The sequence below is a fragment of the Geosmithia morbida genome (genome assembly GCF_012550715.1).
Source record: "Geosmithia morbida isolate 1262 chromosome Unknown scaffold_13, whole genome shotgun sequence".
NCBI classification, from domain to species: domain Eukaryota; kingdom Fungi; phylum Ascomycota; class Sordariomycetes; order Hypocreales; family Bionectriaceae; genus Geosmithia; species Geosmithia morbida.
In genome coordinates this window covers 221,409-242,580 of record NW_023336200.1, presented here as the reverse complement: position 1 = coordinate 242,580, position 21,172 = coordinate 221,409, and the positions used below count along the sequence as shown (strand labels likewise).

Sequence of the window (21,172 nt, the reverse complement as noted above, 5' to 3'; positions counted from 1 at the left end):
TGAGTATTCCGGGCCTTTCACCGCCTGCTGAAGGTGTATATCCACCATAGCCTCGACTGAATACCGTATTATGTACCTGACAAACAGTAGGTACTGTACTGTACGTATGCACTAACTAACAGTATTAATGCTAACAGCAACTCTAAGTAATGATCACCAATGGTGAGCAGCTTAAAATGTTAGGGGTCAATCACGACTACACGTGCTCTACAGTCGACCTAACGTCTATAGCGTATCAACTAATAAAACCGATACTATTACCCTCTTACTTAGCTGGTATTACAGTGCTGCGATGCTAAAGCCCAACCGGCAAAGTAGCCAGGCGGTAATCGTCTGGATATAATATCCGATTCTTGACAATGATAGCTACATGCATGTCATTTTCCACTCTATTGATATGTCAATATTACCACTACGGGACGTCTCTACATGTACGACAGGGTATTCATAGCCCCTGCTCGTCTTGACCGAATATCTCACCGTGCACTCGTAGGTATTACAGAGTAATATGATTGCGCAGTAATATTATATACCTTCGTACTGTTGTCCCAATTACGGCTAATACTATAGCACCAAGCAGAATTATGTAAGACAAGTAATTCAAGCTGAATACCATATAATTCACATTCAATAGACGGTCTCTAGATTTGATCGAATAAAATGTTGTTACGTGATAACGTGATTGTAGGAGCATTATATGTATCATCACTCGTATTATTACAGTATTATTACATGGGAAAGGGCCAAAATGTGCTGGTCCTGCCTGACCACTTTTTGTTGTGCCTTTGATTGTCTCACTTGCCTTCTGAGCCGTCAACATCTTGGCCGCCTGAGTTTTCAGGAGCCAACGGCTCCCATGGTGTCATTCATCTTTCATAGCAATTATTCACGGCTAACACCGAACAATCATCAAGAAAAGAACAAGAGAACAAGAGGGTAAAGAACAGGAAGGCAGAAAGAAGTACGGTGCACGGTGCAGCCTGCCCAGGCGTCTGTCACCTCCCACACTCAGCCAGAACGAGCACATGGGAACTGGCATCGGCTCGGCAAGCATCTCCCGTGTCTCATTCACGCTCTCTACTCGTTCTACTTCAGTGCTCCCCGTACAAGAGACTACGAGCGTACTCCGAGTTCCCGACAGCGCTTGCTCACCATGGACAAACAACAGCAAGGACAGCAAGGACAGCAAGGACAGCAACTGCAGGATGACGACCTAATCTCCCTCTCTTCCACCATTGACGAGACCCATGACTCTGATGAGGAATGGATGGCAGAGGGCATCTTAGCCGAAGGCGTCATGGACGGCGAAATGAAGTACCTAGTTGAGTGGACCGGCTTCCCGCTGGACGACGCAACCTGGGAACCAGCCTCCCATCTGAACGACATCCTTCTGGGGGAGTGGGCGGCCCAGAAGGAGAAGGTGAAGCGCGGAGAGGCTCCCAGGTTCAAGATCAGGACCTGGAGAGATGCTGCCGTCAAGAACCTCTGCGATAGGCACGCCAGGCACGAGAAACGAAACGCCCGTCGTGTCAAAGACGGCCTGGTGCCCACCTCGTGGAACCCTTCGCTTGAACGGCTCATCGAGCTGGTCGACATCGCCACTCCCAAGGACCCTGATGATGCAGACTCGGACGAAGACAGTATCGACTTCGATAGGCTGGACCACTCAGGTCCCGTCCCGAGGAAAGTCACCCCCCACGAGCAAGGGGCTGCCCTCTTCGATAACATAAAGCAACGGAGCCAATCGCCTGCAGATCGCCACGCTGCCATCACCTCCAAGGCATCACCATCGGGGAGAAATGCTTCTGCCTCCAAGCCCAAAAATGGCGCCCCTACCTCAAAGCCTGCGGCCAACAAATTGTCGCGTCTGCTGTCACGACCACCAATTACGGACCGTCCACAGGTGCCGCTATTACCCAAGAAGCGGCAGATCGTCAAGTCGGCCATCAAGTCTTCAAAAAAGAGTACCAAACCCGTCAGCAATATCTTCATCAGTGGAAAACAGAGGAAGGTACACACTCATACCGCACCCAACCAGTCCCTCTTCGGTAGGCGTCCCATACCACTCGCATGCAGTCCCAAGACTCAGTAATTTTCAAGGGCTGACAGATGTACGAAGGACACAGCGCCGGTATCAGGAATGGAGAAAATCGCGCTCCTACCCAGATCCCCAGGTCATTGATACACCTAGATGGCAGACCTACAGCTCCGCTTCAAATCATCGGGCCTGCTGCGGACAAGGACAAGACCCCAGCACACAAGAGCCCTTCGGCGCCACAGGGGTCGACATCATCACAACAACCCGGGGTACCCCAGGAATCTTCAACGCCCCAAAGCCAACTTCCTACCGAATACCAGGACATGATGATCATTGACATACCCGCTACTTCGGCTCCAGAACTACGTGGCCAGACTGCGCCACCTCGACCACCGTCGGCTCTGAAAAAGGGCACACAAGAGAGCAGGAGGAAATCTGTGGGTTGGGTTGACAGCGACCAGCTCGTGCCTGACAACAATGTGGCATACAATTCGCCGGAAGAAAGCATGTTTGTCCCGGATGAGGCCCCCCAGTCTGAAAGCAGCATGCAGGATATCAGCACAGATGCTGCCGAGATCCCTAAACCTCCAACCCCACCGCGCGGGTACAAAAAACCATCCCAAGCCAGCATCCCGATAGATATTGCGCAGCAACAGACTGTCCCGGTACTGTGCTTTGTGGGCGAAAAGTCAGCAAGGCCCATGGTTCTGGTATTCAATGGGATACCCAAGCAATCATCCCATCCCTGGCTGGCTGATTTCCGAGGCCGCCAAAGCCTTGCTTTCCGTCATACCTGCACTGCAGTCGACTTTGGGACCCAGTTCCGCAGATCTCCTCAACTAGTCTTGAATCTTGCTCGTGGCTCCATCACTGCTCTCTCAGAACCTGCTGCACTTGAATCGCTGGCACAGTGGTTGAGGCCGGCAGCCAGGGCCGTGATGTTTCACACAGACAACTATTGCATCCTCGCTTTCCCTGCCGACTCATCAGAGTGGGAACTTGAAGCCGCCGACGTCCCCAAGACGGACGGGCCACTCAAATTTACCATTTTTGAACGAACGTTCTCAGACACTGATCTCCCCAAGACGGACGAAAAGGGACCACGTGGGCTGCAGGACTGGGAGCTCTCCCTTCCCAAGGAACTCGCTCGCATGTCCGCCCTGGACAGCAGCCAGGTGTTACCGCACAATGACCGCCGGCTACTGGGGAGGCGGCAAGTCTTCTTGGCATTCCCACCCGGCGCGATCGAGGAATCTCGGCTCATAGCGCAATGGTTCATTACCGTGTCGAACTTGGAATGCGACATTTACGACAGTCTCTCCCCCGGCGCCTGGTCCCAGTTTTTAAAAAGAGGCTGCGGGACCGTTGTGATACATGAAGACGCCCTATGGAAAACACGTCAGTTTCCCGGAATGCTTTCCGTACTGGACCAAGTAGCTGCCGGTAACTATGCCATCTCAGTCTTCAAGAAGGGCTACGGCGACAATGAGGTCTTGGCTGAATGGCCCGGGACAAGTCGACTTACGGGAGACATCGGCCTGCTTCCAGTTTTCTCGGGCGGCAAAGCGTTTCTCATGACGCCCAGCTTCGTCATCACCCAACCGCATCAGGCAAGCCTCTTTCTCGGCTATTTCAACAGGAGCCTTGCAATTACCAAGGCGGCCTTCCGTGCAATCCTCATAGTTCCCGCAGACTTTGAGGACTGGCTCGCCGACCTCATAGTCGAGAGATCACGGAGGCCTACAGACAAGAACCTGGAGCATCATAAGAAGGACATAGAGTCCCTTGAAAAGATGATGAACTACATGGATCAGTTGGTGGCGCTTACACACGAAGGCGATTTGAGCAGCCCACTTGTGTATGCGCCTGCTATGATTGACGCTAGCGACGAACAGAGCCTGGTCAACTGGTTTGGGTGGTGGTCTATAATGAACATGAACCAGATAGGGATGTTCTATGTCATCGGATCGCGCATCGAGTCCCGAGAGCGGCGGACGAGGAGAATGAGACCGATTTTTTACTACAGGAGGGAATCTGACGACGAAGAAGTCATGCGGGCCGTCGAAGCCAAGGAGCTGCTGAGCCTCGGGACGACGGAGGCGGCGACGACGACGACGACAACAGCTAGCGCACCGACACTAGTATCGGGACTGTCTTTGACGGATAGAACTGCCGAAAAGAGATTGGGTGGAGCAACCCGGCTCAAAATCGTGCCCAACGATGAAGTGCGGACTCTGAGGGAACATCTCAAGAATATTCAGAAAACCGCGCGGTCCCTGCAGCCCATGCTGTGGGTTTACTTCATACCCGTTACGCACTGGGATTCAAGAAAGGACCGGCTGGCATTGGGCAAGCGTCCGACGGGGGCCAGCTTCTCGCAGTGGTTTCGCTACATGAGCCCGTTTGACTCGCAGGGTGGAAATCACGGTATAAACACATCTGCAACGCTCTTCTACACCTCGGAGGGTGGTGGCGGAATAGCGAGCAGTGATATCAATGCCGCTTCACGACCATGGTTAGTCTTTTTCAGGCCAGTTGAGCCGCACAGGAAGACATGGAAGGAGACGGAACTCTTGATCTTTGACCCAGCGTACCGGGGCAGGGTTGGTGCCAGAGACGTGGTGCACGAGGGGGATCTGGTAGATGTGCAGCAGCGTCTTCTAGCCTCGGTCAACGAGTTCAACGCGAACAAGAATCCCACGATGCCGTTAACCAAGGTATGGCTCGCAGGGTGGCGCAACAGCATCGAAAGCCCGCACGCGGAGGCGCTGGATATCACGCTCGACTTCCTGGACCTGTGCATCAGAGATCCGAAAATGTGGCTGCCAGCTCCAAAGGAAGCCATGGAATCGCGGGGGTGGAAGATAGTTATACCAACCAGCGCGGGCAAGAACCGACCGGAGTCCATGGACGTGGATGAACCCGACGGCGCCAAGGGCAGCAAAATAGACAGCTTCAAGATCGATGGCATCAGCAAGAAGATGGCAGAGAGAGGGTCAGCAGGGGAAGAAGCAAAGGTAGCGATCGAGAAGCGTGCCAACGAAATGCTGACCGAGGGCCTCGACGACACGGACGACGACCCAGGTGCAGACTACCTCTCGCGCAAGAAGGTGCTGTTCCTCCCCCCACGGGGCCGGCTTAACAAGGGCAACAAGGGCGAATCAGTGTGCGTGAACGAGATATTCCGACAGAGCAGGCTGGCTGAGTCGCGTGGCGAGAAGACCATGACGTTTGTGTATTCTGCCACCAGATTCTGGTATGCGCATCAGGTCGAAGAGGGGAGGGACTTTAAGCACATGATGGTTGACGGATGGGACAAGGTGTTTTCACATTTGCGGATTCCTTGATTCAGCCTCTGATTCAGCCTCTGTTTACGTCCCACCTTTTTTCGTATTTCCATCTTTCTTCTCTTCTCTCCTGTTCTTCTTTACCAATTTCGTCTTTTTTTCATGAATCACAATATTAAGGGGTAGAATCTGGCTGTATCCCATGTTTTAAAAAGGAGTATACCAATTGGATAGTAATTGAATTGTACATTAGAAGGGCTATAGATTAAGCCAATTTCATAATTAAGACTGAGTAAAGGATGTGATAAAGGTGTTATATAATGACGAGAAAGAAGAGTGGTATAACAAGGAGTTATGTATATATATATAGTGGAAATAATGAGAGATAGAGAGAGGGAGGGAGAGAGAGAAGAAAGGGAATCATCGTGAAGGGAAGCTCCTGGAGCTAAGAAGAACGCCCTTAACTCTCCTGATATTATCGCGAACCCTGCGAATCTCATCATTCTCGTCCATTTTTGTGGCGGAGCCACGAGTGAAATTCATTGGGCCCCTACCTCCTCCGAGGGGGTTACGATAGGTAAGGATGTCAAGGTCGTCTCGCAGAACGTCAACGAGGGACTTTGTATCGGTCAGACCGTCGGACTGGGAGCGGATCCCCCTCGCGATGTCGGCCAGCGAGCGAGAGAGGCTGGTCAGTCGAGCAGCCTGGGACTCGTGGGGTGACGGTTTGGGAGCGTCGGCCACAGAGGGGACGGGGAGGAGAGTCTGGGTGCCGATGTCACGATGGAACATCTCAGTGGGGTCCTCGTCCGAGGCCGAGGCGTCACCGTTGGCGTTCGCATCGTCGTTGGGGTCGCGGTGGCCAGCGGCAGGTATGACAGAGACGGACTTCTCGAGGAGGTGAACGAGGCTGTCTAGACGACCAGACGCGTCGCCGTACAGGTCCTCGCGCGATGCGGTGAGCTGCTCGAGCATAGGGCTGAAGATGAAGCGAGAGGAGCCGGCGACGATGGCGGACAGGGCGGCGGTGACTTGGAGGGTGGCAAGGAGGCGGCCGGTGGTGACGAGGGGTGGTGGTGACGGGCTGGTGGGCTTAGTGAGGAATTCGGGGTATGTTACCACCGGGGCGCGGTCAGATAGAGGGAGTATGGAAGTGTTGGTGGAATCGACAGCCGTAGTGGAAGAAGAGGATGAGGGTTCGGTTTCGGCGGGAGTGGTTGAGGGGGAATCGGGCTGGTAAGAAGGGGTCAGCTTGGAGAGAGGAATAGGAGAGGGGGTTAGAAGAGGGGAATAAGAGAGGAGGGGCGGGGAGAGATTGCTGTTGCTGGCTGACCTGTCCGAGGAGAGTGACTATGTCGTCGTCCGAGATACCCTTGGCCTTGAGAAAGGCTTCCTTTTTCTCGCGGGGGGCTGAGCGGACCTCGTCGTCCTCTAGAAAACGATGGGCTACTGTGAGAGCATCGTCGTCGGAGCTGGTGTTCTCGGGCTGTGTGGCAGGCTGGTTATCGTCGCTCTTGGCGGCCTGGGTGTCGGCGGGCTGCCCATCATCCTGGCTGGTAGAGGGCTCAGAAGCGCTGTTGTCGTCCTGGCTGCGCTGCCAGTCAGGGATGGTTGGGGAATCTTTCTTTTCGCCTGCCATGGGGATGATGCAGTATGTTGTGTGTGTGCGTGTTCGTTTCTGGCAAAGCAGATTGGTGATGATGATGATGATGGTGGTGGTGGTAGATAGACGAGTCTCGGTATGACGATGGATGACGGCTAAGCCTCGGCATATTCATGCGCCTCGGCAGAAGGAGGAGTGGAAAAAAGAATGAGCTGCCTGTGGTTTGTGCCATCCCCGAGATGCATTTACCATTTGGATTTTCTAGTCGTCCAGTGATGAGATTGACATTCAGATGTCATGTGGTGAATATCCACACAAAAGACACGGCATCAATTCGTCTTGCCATCTATTATCACTGAATATGATGAATATCTGTACCTGTAATCCCTTCGGCCTAGAGAATGAGAAAAGTGGAGATGGACATGGACATGGCTCAGTGTTCAAGCCCGGCTGGACTGTCTGTCGTAAAACAACAGTCGGAAAAAAATCACGAATTGAATCTGTTGGCATTCATCATCTCGTTTATCGCGTGGCAACGGCATATTAAAGTGCAAATATTCACATTCGAACCCATCGGAACTCTTGGAGAGCCTCTGTACATGTCAAGGAGTCAACCGATTCAGCCTCAGTCTCTTTTGTTGACGCCGCCATACACGTCACACCTTCATTCCTTGACCGAACGCGCATCATCACAGGTAAGATACAATTTTAAAGAGAGAGAGAGAGAGAGAGAGAGAGAGAGAGAGAGCGTTATGCTTGACACCATCTCAGCTCCTTGTCTATCACACTGCTCTTTTCCTCTCTCATCTTCCCTCTTTTCTTCTGCTTTTTCCATTCTCCATTGTTTCTTGTGGATGCCTCGAGTGAGGTGTTGAATCTCCTGATGCGAAGATGAAAGGAACAAAATCATGAGATGAACTCTCTTATAACCCTGCAGCTCGGTGATACAACGGGCAAGAAGTAAAAAAAGGAGAAAAGGAAGGAGCGATGCTTGGCAATTCAATTACCCTGGATACCATCAAGTTGATGTCTCCTACTCCTCCTCTTCCTTCGACTTCTTTTATCTCTTGCATCATCAATCATCATCATCACCTTCACCTTCATCAACCTTTCCTCCTCTCGCCACCATACACTCCACGTCATCTTATATATAAGAGAGAGACGGCCCAGAATCAGAGACGCAGTGGTACATCCTTGTAGTCATCATCCTCCTGGCTTAGCCTCACCTCTCTCTACCAACAAAACATTAGACCGCCCTATCGACTTGGCAATATACTAAGCCTTTCCACTCCCACCTCCCCCATTGACCCCCCCCAGCCACAACTACCACCGACGCCCCCTCCAATCCGCTCATCCACCTTCCATCAATCAATCAATCAATCAATTCGTCGATCTACAGATCTGCTCCCCGCTCAAATCCCCTGAGAATACATATACAAGTTGCGATTACTTGCAGGAGCACAGAGTACCACGTACAGTCTGCTACGTACAGACGACAGTGGACAAGGTCCCTGCGTCAATATTGGGAGACAGCGACCGGTCGGAGACACTGTCACTTCACATCATTACTCGTACACACACACACACACACACACACATCCCCTCATCCATCCATCCCATCATACAATGATGTCTCGCCCACGCCGCTCCGCGGCCAACAAGGCCAAGGAGACCATTTCCGTCCACGCGGCATGGGCTGATGACAGCGACAGAGGAACGATGTCTTCATCACGCAGGTCTAACCGCGCCGCCACCCGCGACGGCGTCGACTCAGCCGATGACTCGCATCAAGAGGTGGCCACCAACCGCCGTCAAGCCACCAGGGGCACCGCCGCAACTGGAGATTCCGTTCGGGTCCGACAGGGTCAGAGGGACCGCGGCGGGAAAAAAAAGTATGTCGTTGACTCGAGCCCCGACGATGATGATGAGGAGGAAGAGGAGGAGGCCCAGCTGGACGAGGAGGAGGACGAGGACGACGAAGACGCCGAGGGCGAATCGGACGGCATGGATGTCGACGCCGAGGGTGAGCCTGACCAGGATGCCGAGGGCGATGACGACGTCGACATGTCGCAAGCTCCCCCGGCGACGGGCACCACCATCAGGATCTCAAGTTCCGCCACCAAGGCCAAGCCCAAGTCACGCGCTGCAGCGTCGAGGGTCGTGGTCGACGAGGATGACGAGGATGGGGACGATGACGACGACGACGACGACGACGACGACGACGAGCTGAGTGAACCGGCCGACAGTGAGGCTGGTGACGAGACGATGCTCGGCGATGGCGTTGACGCCGAGGGTGAGGATGAGGATGCCGAAGGTGAAGAGGTCGAGGTCGACCAGAAGATGGGTAGCGACGAAGAGGAGGAAGAGGAGGAGCCTGATCTCACCAAGATGACGAAGCGTCAACGGGCTCGGTTCGACGAGACGAGCCAGGAAGGCTTTTTGAAGCTGTCGGATGGTGGGTGCTCGTGTCCCGTCTCCTGTGTCTTGTTCCAGATATACCGGGTGCGGGTGTACCATTATTGGTGCATTCTGCATTCTTGGGTATATCTTGGGACACGACATCGATTGATAGGTTGATTGCTAACGTGGAATATCGTATCTGCAGAGGTCCAAGCGAAAAAGGTCTTTACAGCCGAGGAGCTATCTATGCGTCGCCAGGAAATGGCCAGGAGGAGGAGGAACCTGAGCGAGAAGCGAACAGAAGAAGTCAAGGTATCTATCTACCCCTCTCTCCTCTTTCCCTCGCTCTCTACCACTCTCTTTCACTCTCCTCTGTACAGTGGTAGAGGGATGGGGTTTGGAAGAGGAGAAGGCAGGATAGACAAAGGATGGGACAGTGGCTGACCCGGAAACAGATGGAAACCATCAACAAACTCCTCAAGAAACAAGCGCCCAAGGTCAACAAGAAGGCAGCGGCAGCGGCAGCAGCAGCAGGGGATGGGTCGGCAGAAGACGATGCCAACGGTGTCAATAGCATTTATATCCGGTGGACCACCAACAAGGACGGCAGCAGGATGGGAGTGTCTAAGGATATGGTTAGTGGGCCAGTGGGGAAGATGATGGGAATGGTTGAAGAGGTGGCTTGAGAGGGGAGAGTTGGGGAGTGAGAGAAGTTTTAATGGAGGACTAAACGAGCAGTCTTGTACTGGTGTTAAGTAGTAGTATATCGAGTCAGTTTACGCAGATTTGGTGCATCAGCCAGTGCATCAATGTATCAGTGTCTCGGTCGTCTACATGCGATACGTCTTGGATCCAAGTTGGGGATGGCTTGGTTCTGGTACAGGGTGAGCAGAATAGACGCAGTTGACTAGTATTTTCCCACATTCTCCAATTTCTTCTCCAAAAGAAAAAAGAAGATTGTCATTTCCCCCGTAATACGATGGAGAGAGAAGAAGTTTTGTCAGTCGCTTTGGTCTGTTCTATTCCGTACATGTGTATACTCACTCTGTACCCTCTCTGTACATGTACTTTTCCAGTCCCGAGACCAAAGCTAATCGTTGCCAAGGGCCCAAGTCTGTCATTCATTTTGGGGTAGTAATTCCGGTGAGATGATTGGTCATGACGGACGAAAAGAAGGGAAGAGAGTGAGCGAGGGAGAAAGAGGATCAACGGCCCGGCAATCTCGGCACATTGTTGCCTACCAACTTGATGGGCCCGAACGGAAAAGACGGCACGTTTTATTTTCTCGTGTGTGTGTGTGCGTGTGTGTGTGTGTGTGTGTGTGTAGTATCTCACCCCGGATTCGGATTCGGGAGAGGGAGCGGGGAAAGGGTGGGGAGGAGGAGGAGGAGGAGGAGGAGGAGAAGAAGATGAAGAAGAGGAGGAGGAGGGGGTCATATATTATGTCATGTATGAAGAAAAAAGGAAGAAAAGGTAGATTGAAGTGCTCCTTATTGGTTTTGGCTCTTATGGAGTAGGACATGAAGTAATAAGAATGTACATGTACTTGTAGAGTGGAAGGGGGGAGTAGAAGGTATAAAGGGAGAAAGTTGACGAGTTGACGAGAACTGTTGGTAGGCACAAGCCTCTTTTGTAACGAAAGGGTAAACAAGTGTCTGCTTGCAATTCAAACTTCACATTGACACTCGCAACTCATAAAACCACCGTACTAGTAGCTGTAGTTTCCAAGTCTCTCATCAACCAGTGAGGTCTTCCCTCTTCGCCCTACCGAGGAAATCCTGACCTTAGGAACTGACCATGTACCCCCTACGGAGAGTAAAGAAATCATCGTAACCATCCATCTACAATACAGTAACCTCCGTATACGGTAGACCCAACGAGATAAACAAGAGGTGCCGGTAGCGCCGTACCGGACATGATGACGCCAATAGCCACACACACACATACATGCATACATAACATACCCATCTTAAGTACAGGTTCCCTCCAACTTATACTAACCTTTTCTTTTTTTTTTTCGCCTTTCCCCTCTTCTCCTCTCTTGGTATTCTATTTGAAAATGTCCTTAGGACGCAAGAATGACTATAGTACCCCCTGGTTGGCATTCCATAATACTACTTAACCTTGACCTCCTCCTCTTTCCCCTCCTCCCTCCTCCCCCCTCCTTTGTTCCTCTTCTTTTCTCTTGATGCCCTTTGTTCTTCTCTCTGTCCTTCTTCTCTGTCGCTCTCTCTCTCCGCCTCTCACGCATCCGTCTCTCCTCACAACTCCCTACCCTCTCCTCCCACAGTAACACACACACACAATGGGCACCTCGTTCGTGAATGAAGATGGAACGGGCCCCAAGGCTAGGGGTGGTGCCATTCAATACTGTCTTACTCGTTTCTCATCTCTCAAACCTCCCATGAACAAGGTCGTCAACCCTTTCAAGGCATTGGCTCTCCTAGAGACTCAACATTGGTTGTTTTTTGCTGTAAGTCGTCTCATATTCTCCCATCCTCTCCTCCCCCCCCCCTTCTCTCTCTCATGACATGTCCACTCTAACATCAACAGGTTGGCTTCCTCGGTTGGACTTGGGACTCCTTCGACTACTTCACCGTCCCCCTCACAGTAGAGGACCTGGCCAAGACATTTGACAAGTCCAACGCAGACATTACCTGGGGCATGACCTTGGTCCTCATGTTCCGCGCCTTGGGATCGACAATCTTCGGTATCGCCTCCGACAGGTACGGCCGCAAGTGGCCCTTTGTCATCATAAACCTGCTCTTCATAGTACTCGAGCTCGGCACCGCCTTCTGCCAGACCTACCAGCAGTTTCTGGCCTGCCGTGCCCTATTTGGCGTGGCCATGGGTGGACTGTATGGGAACGCCGCCGCCACCGCCCTCGAGGATTGCCCCGCTGAGGCCAGAGGTATCCTCTCCGGTATCCTCCAGCAAGGCTGGGCCTTGGGCTATCTCCTTGCCACGGCTTTTGCCCGCGCCTTTGTCGACACCACCAAGCAAGGCTGGCGTTCTCTCTACTGGTTCGCTGCCGGCCCCCCCGTCCTCGTCATCATCTTCCGTCTGTGCCTGCCCGAGACCAAGGTGTATCGCGAGCGCGAGGTTGTCCGCGGAATCAAGGGCAGCGCTGCCGCCACTTTTTTGCAGGAGGCCAAGGTCGGTATCAAGAACCACTGGCTCCTGCTCATCTACATGGTCCTCCTCATGGCCGGCTTCAACTTCATGTCTCACGGCTCCCAGGACCTGTACCCCACCATGCTGGAGAACCAGTTCCAGCTCAGCAGCACCCAGGTCACCGTCACCCAGGTCGTCGCCAACCTGGGTGCCATCATCGGCGGCACCATCATCGGATGGCTATCGGGAATGTTCGGACGTCGCCTGTCCATAATTGTAATGTCGGTCCTTGGCGGCGCCCTCCTGTATCCCTACACGTATGTGTCTGGCGAGAAGATCGCCGCCGCCGCTTTCTTCCAACAGTTCTGTGTTCAGGGCGCGTGGGGAGTGGTGCCGATCCACCTGATGGAGCTGTCGCCCGGCTCCCTGCGCACCTTTGTCGTCGGCACCACCTACCAGCTGGGCAACCTGGCCAGCAGCGCGTCATCCACCATCGAGGCCCAGCTGGGCGAGCGCTTCCCCTTGCCCGCCAACGAGGACGGCACCAAGCGCTTCCAGTACGGCAAGGTCATCTGCATCTTCATGGCCTGCGTGTACGTATACACTATCATCCTGGCCTTTGTCGGCCCCGAGTACCAGGACCGCGAGTTTGATATCGCCCACGACGAGGACATGGCCGAGGCTGCTCACATGGACCTGGGCACTCTGCGTGCGGCCCAGGACGGCAAGAGGGCTGACATGGCCGATGCTGAGCACAACGAGAAGACAGTTGATGGCTAGTAGATGACACAGTCAGCCATCAATGAACAAAACACCAGTCTTGTCCCCTCAGTTTCCCGTTCTTTTTGATCCGGGAGCTACCATCCTGGTCAGTTAGCAGAGTTGGCATAGTCGACAAGGGCTAGCGTGGCCATGACGGAGAGTGTCATCCGTCCTCCAGACGACGCCCGGCTGCCCCATATGTGGCACACACACACACACACAGCGAAGCAACGCGCAGCGTATGCCAAGTAAGTGGGACCAATTGTCGGTCATTATTCTCTTCTTTTCTTTTTTTTTGGCAAAAACAGAGAAGAAAAGCAATCGTGGCCGGGAATGATGAGAGACAGGTATTCAGTACATAATGAATGATGATGAAAATGATAAAAATATATTTTAGTATGACGGCATCACCGCTTCCCCCTTCGTGCACGTGAAAGTCGATGCTGATCATCGGGAGGAGCCATGTTTGTTGCTGGGGAAGGAGCCACGGACCACGACCACAGACCAGCTATTGACGTCGACGGAAGGAGCCCCCACAATGGACTTTGACCTTGTAGGAAAGGATCAAGGCAAGGTATCCACAGTAAGAAGGCATCAATCTACAGAGTGCTATTGCCGAGCTTTATCTGATATCGTTAATATACAGCACCCCGTAGGCTGATTCTATCCAAAAAGGAATCATTGCCGAGTGATAACATATGTAGTAGTAATACGTCGTAATTTGAAGCAATGCAGTAAGCAAACTCGTCACTATCAAGACCACTTTTACACAGGCCCGGGATTAAGAACTGCTCTGCCCCGTAATATTCCCCCATAAAGCCCTGCTGTTAGGCTGATTCGGCCCAACCGCGTCCCGGTCGACCGTCAGACAGGGTGGCTTAGCGCTTAGGAACGGAAACTTCTCCTAAAAATAAGCAATATTACATAGAAAGCTACTCGTACACCGCGTCTAGCCTAGCGACCCACGCGCATTCTAGGCTTCTCCTCCCTTTCTTTTCCTTTTCCTTTTCCTCTTCTCTTCTTCTCTAATATCATGAGTTCCAGTAGTACTATTGTACATGTATTCACACGACTTGTACATAGCATTATACTAGTATCATACTAGTATTATACTAGTAGGAGGCTATAACACGAGTATTCTGGAAGAGGCTCTGCCGTAAGATGCAAGTTCAAGAAAAACTTCTAATCTACGGACTTATCTAAGTCTACTCGTTTATTTGTTGATTTAACGCCGGTCTATTCCTTGATAGGACAAAGGACGCCAAAGTCTACTCGCACTTGTTATATCAACACCTATCCATGTCTGGCTTTTACGAGCACAGGATTTCATGCTTGTCCTCCCTTGACTTGCCGGCATATTGAAAGGTGCATCCCGCTCGCTGTTTCCCTTTTACTCATTAATCCAAGACCACCTCCCTCCCACCAAACCTCATCCCCCTCGTCCTCTTCGTCTTCTTCCCCCTCCTTCTACTCCACCATCACCAATCCTCTGTTGTTCGTCTGTCGATGAGTCGATATCGCCAGAATGGCCGATCAATACCCTCAGCAGCAGCAGCAGCAGCCTCGTCCTTTCCAAGAGCAACAGAACCAGCTTTACCATGAACAACAAAGTGTTCTCCCTCCACATACAACCCCCGGCCAGCCATCCGCTACCTCGCAACCTGTCCTCGCCACTAACCTGTATGTGTCTCACTTGACCCTCCCTGTTCTTGGCTTCCGACTGCCTCATCTCTTCTCTTGCTCTTCTCTTTCCAATCTCACTGGACTAATAATCAACCAAAAAAACAGACCCGGCCAACCCATCGCCATGCAGCCCATGCCCGGTCAACACGCCATGAACCCCGCCGGCCCGACCGTCACGCCTCTTCATCTCTTAACCGAGAGGGCAGAATGGGTCGATTGCCAGATGTGCCATAAGCGCGCCATGACCAGGGTTGCCACCAGTGGCGAGGGGATGCAATTGTACGTTCTTGGAACCTTTCTGGAGCTTCTTGACTGTGTGGCCGACCGCTAACCCTCTGACAACCGTTCGTAGCCTCACTGGTGCCATCCTCTGCCTCGTCTGCATTTGTCTCGCCCCACTGCCATGCTGCCTCCACTGGTTCGAAGAGACGTCGTGGTTCTGCACCGAGTGCAACCAGAAGATTGCTCACAAGACGTATGATGCCCCCGTTCAGGTAGTCGTCCCTCCTGGTGCTGCCGCTGTCCCGTCCGCGTATGCCAACAACGGTCAGCCTACCCCCAGTCCTGGAGGTCCTCACCCTATTCCTGTTCATGTCCAGCCCCCCTCTCCTAGCGCTCCTTCCAGTGCTCCTGAGGTTGTGCCTCCCAAGGCATAAGCCGTCGCCTCTTGTTCACTGTTTAATTCATGATTTTCTTATATAAGAAAATGTGTTGTTCTTTTCTGTTGCTTGAGGAGCCGCCTTGTTATTATTGACCACATGATTATGTTAGAGAAGAAACACTTTGATTTGTTTTTTTACTAAATGATACCCTGGGTAAAACATGCCTACCAAACAATACGAAAACATTTTCTGCAGCCCCTTGTGCAGTGGTCCTGTTCGAAAGAAAAAACCCATGAACCCTCTCCTCCCGGCCAACACTCGTTACTTTTCTGTCTCGAAAACACCTGAAAAAAAAAGAAGGAGCAATACAACATTGCACATTACTTAAAAAAGATAGCGAGAATCATGGAAGGAAATAGTATAGACTACAACAGAGGTCCCGTGAATTCTCCCTCGGCAGCATACCGTAACTGGTAATCCCGAAGATCAGCCCAGTGACTGAGCTCCTCGTCCTCATCCTGTGGCGTCATGTGTGTTGCCGGGTCGTTCCCGTTGGGACTCCCACCTGCGGCACCCGTCTTCTCCAGCTTGACGAGCACCTGGATCAACTGGCTGAGAGCCTCCTCCGACTTGACCGCCAGCGGACCCTTACGTTCGGGGGCGTCGTTGAGCAGCGTGGACGCTACCTGGCGGATCTTGTTGACGATGGATCCGCCGTTGGGTTCGAGGTTGCGCTGGGAGATGGCCCCTAGGACAGCGAGCAGATTCTGGACTATCAGTTCGCGCTCGTTGGTCATGAGGGCCAGGACGTCCTTGTCGTCGCGCTCCTCAGCGGCCTTGTTTTCTTCCGTCTGGTGCCCCATACCGTCGTCGCCGTTGTGCTGGTCGGCGAGGTGAACGTCGCGCAGGTCAAAGTAAAGCTCGACGAAGTAGGAGCGCGTGGCGAGCTGCGAGACAAATATGTTGGCCTTTTGGATCTCGTACTGCAGCTGTCGGCGGCGGTGAGGCTGCAATTTGAAGGCGAGGCGCGGGTCATGCGGCGGCTGCGCGTTGGGCCACAGCGGCGGCACGTACTGCATCGTCGAATCCTCAAACGCCTCCATGGGGTCCACGTCCGGCCCCGTCTGGCCGAGCTGAAGGTCCGCCGGGAGGTCGTCGATGATGCTCTTGACGGCGAGTAGTCCGTCGCGTAGGAGAAGACGCTGGTCCGCCCAAGGTAGCGTGCTCATGCCGTACGCGAGCTCCAAGCTGACAACGCCGTTCATCGTCGTATAGATATCGATACCGAAGCGGAATCCCGTCAGGAGCGACGTGCTGCCCTCGGCTTGCTCATTGATCTGATTCGCTACAATGTATATGTCGTCGGTGTTTTCGGGGTATGCGGGGTACGGCAGACTAGGTGTCGACGGCGCAATCACCACGTCTGTCTGTGAGTTGCCTAGCTGAGAGAAGGAGCTGCATACAACAAGTTAGTTGGTACTTGTCTAAAGCAGGTAAAGAAAATGAGAGTAAAGAAGAAGAGCAAGTGGAAGAGGGAGAACACGTACCGAATCCCGAGGAGAAGACACCAAAAAATGCGCTTGCCAATCTGATCCTTGACGTGGTTGAATAGCAGAGGATCGGGAGAATATGGATCGTTACCAAAGGTGGGCAGATCGCCAGGGTGTTTGGGCTTGCTGAAGCCCAGCTCCCGGATAAGGGTGAGGGTCTCAGCCATGAAGTGCTGCGACGTTATCCAGCGGTGGGTATAGCCTGACGCGAGGCCAAGAAAGTAGGACGTGGCAGCGTCGTCGAGCGTTTTAGGCTCCTTGAGCACCCACCTGGCGCCGCGGGTGGCCAGGGCAATGTCGCGGCACTTGTCAATCATGACGATGGCGCGGGGGAACAGATGGGTGCTGTGCTGTGCCTTGAGGTGCTCCCTCGCGCTGCGGGGGAACGACGCCACCAGAGCGGCAATCATGCTGGCCAGCAAGCCCAGAAACTCGGGCCGCGTGCGGTCCTCGCGGTTAGCAAACGACTGCCGAAACGTCGGCTCGTGCGGGAACGGCGCAAGCGGGTGGATGTAAGTGAAGAAGTCGTCCACCAGAAGCTCCAGCACGGGCATGGGCGCAATGCTCTCGGCGTCAGCGGGGGCGGTTGCGTCAGGTATTATCCCGTTCCCCGTGGATGACACTGCTTTTGGGATAGGATGTTGTTGCTGCTGTTGTTGAGCTGGCTGCTGCTGCTGCTGCTGCATTGGTGGCCCTGGACTGAACTCGCTGTGGCTGGGTTCTATGCGCCCCCTCTTTGCCGCCTTGGCTGCCTCGGCATGCTTGTTGGGCGGACCCCTCCGCTTCGTCTCGCGATTGTAGGTGCAGTCAACACCGAGTTCGTGACACGGCTTGCAGGGGATGGTGGTATCGTCGCATTTGACCTTGCGCATGCTGCACATGTCGCAAGCTCGTCGGAGGCGCGTCAGCTTGGGGTTGACTGTCGGGTCGCGCGGGCCGCCGGCGCCGCCGGAGCCACGGGCGGTTCCATCGGGGCCATTGTGGATCGGCGGGGAGGGCGGCGGCGCAGGGAGGATATGCTGATGATGATGATGATGCGCCGTAGGTTGAGAGGTGTGGTGAGGAAGCTGCTGTGCGGCGGTAGCCTGGGCGAGGGCGGCGACAGACGCGGCGGCATCGTGAACACCTAGAGGACTGCCGTCGACGCTGCTCGTCGTCGTCGTCGTCGTCGTCGGATGGGCGACGGCCTCTGCAGCGGCATCCTGCAGAGCCTGGGTCTGCTGAGACGTGATGGCGGCATGATGCTGGGCGGCGTCGCTGGCAGCCTGGAGGATCTCCAGCCCATTGCTGGCGTAGGCGTGGACGCTGGTCTGGTGCTGGGAGGGGGATTGTGGAGGGGGAGGCGTCTGGGAGTCGGGATCGGCCATGATGGGCAGAAGCGGGAGCTACAACGCCGACACATACGACGCGTCGGACTACCTTGGAGCTTGTCGCGATGGGGACTGGCCACTGGCGGTGATAATTTCGCCGACGTTGATGCGTGGAAGCCGTAGATGGCCCGAAGAGAGGCAAAACAGACGGACGCCGCGTTTTTCGGTGAGATGCACGTGATGTGGCTTCGGCATATGTGATTATGTCATCACAACAAGCTTGTGATTTAACTCCCATCTTCAGACTAGTCTGTACTTGTACTCGTAGGTATCATTAATAATACTTCTTGGATGGTGATCATACTCTGCCATAACGGGGAGAGACAATCATGAGTAGAAGGGCAAAATCACACACACATCTTCTACTCATGACTGTCTCTCCCCGTTATGGCGGAGTTGCATTGCAAATACAGATTATATTCACCTTCATCATCAAAACATATTTGGCACCTGCGTGATTGCGCTGTACCTTTCAAAGTTTCCCTGTTCCTGTCCATCTCTGTGTCTCATCTCCCCACCGTCATCACCCCCGCGTCAGGAATGCAACCCAACTACTCATACATGTACTCGTACTCTATCGTTCTCGGGCAGAAAGAGAGAAAGAGAGACTACGAGTAAGATGCTCATGGCCCTGCCGAATACACGCAGTCTACGTACCCTTTTTCATCCAGAACGTGACCGTATGCCTAGTTAGTGTACTAGTACATATGCGAGTACATGTACAAGTATATGAGCATTATTATCATGTACACATTGTATTATTAGTAAGGTCAGTGAGTGACGGGTCAGTCGGTAGGAAGTGACCGCCCCCCTTAAGAGATGGCCCCCAAAATGCGCTATGAGATTAATTATACCACGTAACACTTAGTGTGCCTACGACCCACAGACACCCCCGTAAGGCTACTGCCTTAGACTATTCCTTCTGATCGCCGATATCGTTGCTTACAACCATCAATATTGTTCTAGAAAAACAATACCAGCATAATTCCTCTAAACTTCTCTATCTCATGCGAGGGTTCCCCCCCCCCTAAGAACCCTAAGAAGTTCAGCTGAGAATATAGATACTTCTATAGATAATACGAAAAACGCTACGTAGTCAAACTATGCAATTATACGAGGAGAGTCTCTAATTGTACAAGCACTCTCTATATATGGTAAGATAAGAAAAAAGAGTGGTAATAATAGAGCATAAGAAATCACCTATTTAGGTAGTTGGTGGGGCTGGTGACCGCTTCCTAAGGAGTGGTCTTAGCACCACTCCAACCTTCCCTGGGCTTCCCCATTAATTCCAGGGTACCGCGCCAGCCATGACAAGAATAACCCCCCTCTAAAGGAAGAGGCCAAGGAGAGCTCCTCGAGACCGTCGATTAGAATATACGTGTATAATGGAAGACGTACGAGCATCGGGAGGAACGTCGAGGAGCATCATCAGTGTAGATCATTGAAAATCCGGCTGGCCCCTTTGGTGCGTTTGTGGGCGATCGGCATATGACATCACTACTCGGGTACGCACTTAACAAGTTGTTCTTGGCTGGGGCTCTTGGTGGGGTATCTCTCGGTTCACATGGAGGAGAGCGACGCCCGTAATAAAAATAGAGAAGATTGAGACACGCGCACGAGGATTCGTCAGCTATTAATGGCTTTGAATTATTGGTGAATCCGGATGTTGGCTATGAAGACGAGAAAGACAGAAAGAGAGACATTGTCCTCTTTGGACCCGATGATCGACCTCTCTCCCCCGGAACCGGGGTACAGAAGAGCCCCCGATTAAAAGCTGGAGATGTAAATAACGGTACGAGTGCATGCAGGAAAAACTGATTGGCTATAATCTCTGTAAGAGAGGTGGTATCAGAATAGGTGTGCGTCGTCGTTGTCATCGTTGTCCATCATTGCCACAGCGTCGAGCGCGCGTTCGGCACGGAGGGTTCCGGTCTGTTGACATCGATCCGGCGACGCCGAGGGCGGGCTTGAGAAATAGAAAAAAATGACTCGCCTGTTGGCGTCAGTAATAGTGATTTTAATTAAAAAAAAAAGGGACAGATAATGAATCCACATGTTGAGTGAAGCATAATGTTTCGGCGCGGTGGCTGTTGAAACTTGGATCAATAGTAGCCACACCTCCGCTTAGTCGTTGGAGATGGAGGCTGAAGAGAGATGAGAGAGATCGGACCATGTCTGCATAAAAACACACCAGCATACACATGTACTGGACATCACGAGGTCCGATGGTATATGGTTAGCAGTGTGTGTCTTCCCTCCTATCTCTCAAACCTCTCTCAGAACAAGGTACGGAATCTCTACGCACCCACCCGCCGCCTCTTGTACGAGCCCAGTTCCTCTCGTGCTCTTCTCCCGTCCCCTTGTGCATCATGGGAAGTATCTTGTCGTCTGCAGCAGTTGGCAAATGAATTCGGCAATCGCTATTCGCCAGCGATACAATGCAGAGGATGCAGAGGATAAGCAAGGTGCCTAGTGGCCCCCTAGCTAGTCTAGACCAATCTCTCTCTCTCTCTTTCTCCCTCTGTTCGCCCCTCCCCCGCCAATTTGCCCATTACCGGCCACTCTCTCGGCAGAAACCCGTCTTGTGCGAGTCCACCGCCAGAAGTAGAGGCCAACAAGCTGTGGTGTCAACCGATTAATTACGATGTATAAGGTGACTTCTCGGGGGGGGGGCCGTTTTCGCCATGGGGACGAGTATCTGGGGGGGGGGTAACGCACAGACAAGACCTGTCTTGGGGAGGAGTACCCCACTACCGAGAGGGG

General features: G+C 53.0%; 6 protein-coding genes across 6 annotated transcripts; 4 read left to right on the top strand and 2 right to left on the bottom strand.

Moving 5' to 3' along the window:
• Positions 1–1,025: 1,025 nt before the first annotated feature.
• On the top strand, positions 1,026–5,385 carry GMORB2_2432 (chromo domain-containing protein 1; the record flags this gene model as incomplete). Its single annotated transcript, XM_035464412.1, has 5 exons — positions 1,026–1,121; positions 1,205–2,048; positions 2,120–2,726; positions 2,814–3,989; positions 4,065–5,385. 5 exons carry the CDS (start codon positions 1,026–1,028, stop codon positions 5,383–5,385), a joined length of 4,044 nt encoding a protein of 1,347 aa, XP_035319598.1.
• Positions 5,386–5,745: 360 nt separating this feature from the next.
• GMORB2_2431 (Peroxisomal membrane anchor protein (Pex14p) conserved region) lies at positions 5,746–6,964 on the bottom strand (the record flags this gene model as incomplete). Its single annotated transcript, XM_035464411.1, has 2 exons — positions 5,746–6,558; positions 6,659–6,964. The coding sequence occupies 2 exons, from the start codon at positions 6,962–6,964 to the stop codon at positions 5,746–5,748; spliced, it is 1,119 nt and encodes a 372-aa protein (XP_035319597.1).
• Positions 6,965–8,557: 1,593 nt separating this feature from the next.
• GMORB2_2430 (Ino eighty subunit 2) lies at positions 8,558–10,014 on the top strand (the record flags this gene model as incomplete). The annotated part of the gene is made up of 3 exons (XM_035464410.1): positions 8,558–9,469; positions 9,536–9,640; positions 9,784–10,014. The coding sequence occupies 3 exons, from the start codon at positions 8,558–8,560 to the stop codon at positions 10,012–10,014; spliced, it is 1,248 nt and encodes a 415-aa protein (XP_035319596.1).
• A 1,619-nt stretch (positions 10,015–11,633) lies between these two features.
• GMORB2_2429 (MFS transporter, SHS family, lactate transporter) lies at positions 11,634–13,222 on the top strand (the record flags this gene model as incomplete). The annotated part of the gene is made up of 2 exons (XM_035464409.1): positions 11,634–11,801; positions 11,882–13,222. The coding sequence occupies 2 exons, from the start codon at positions 11,634–11,636 to the stop codon at positions 13,220–13,222; spliced, it is 1,509 nt and encodes a 502-aa protein (XP_035319595.1).
• Positions 13,223–14,532: 1,310 nt separating this feature from the next.
• Positions 14,533–15,543, top strand: GMORB2_2428 (LITAF-like zinc ribbon domain; the record flags this gene model as incomplete). Its single annotated transcript, XM_035464408.1, has 4 exons — positions 14,533–14,538; positions 14,847–14,884; positions 14,993–15,166; positions 15,240–15,543. The coding sequence occupies 4 exons, from the start codon at positions 14,533–14,535 to the stop codon at positions 15,541–15,543; spliced, it is 522 nt and encodes a 173-aa protein (XP_035319594.1).
• Positions 15,544–15,914: 371 nt separating this feature from the next.
• On the bottom strand, positions 15,915–18,406 carry GMORB2_2427 (Fungal Zn(2)-Cys(6) binuclear cluster domain; the record flags this gene model as incomplete). Its single annotated transcript, XM_035464407.1, has 2 exons — positions 15,915–16,944; positions 17,037–18,406. The coding sequence occupies 2 exons, from the start codon at positions 18,404–18,406 to the stop codon at positions 15,915–15,917; spliced, it is 2,400 nt and encodes a 799-aa protein (XP_035319593.1).
• Between the last annotated feature and the right edge of the window lie 2,766 nt (positions 18,407–21,172).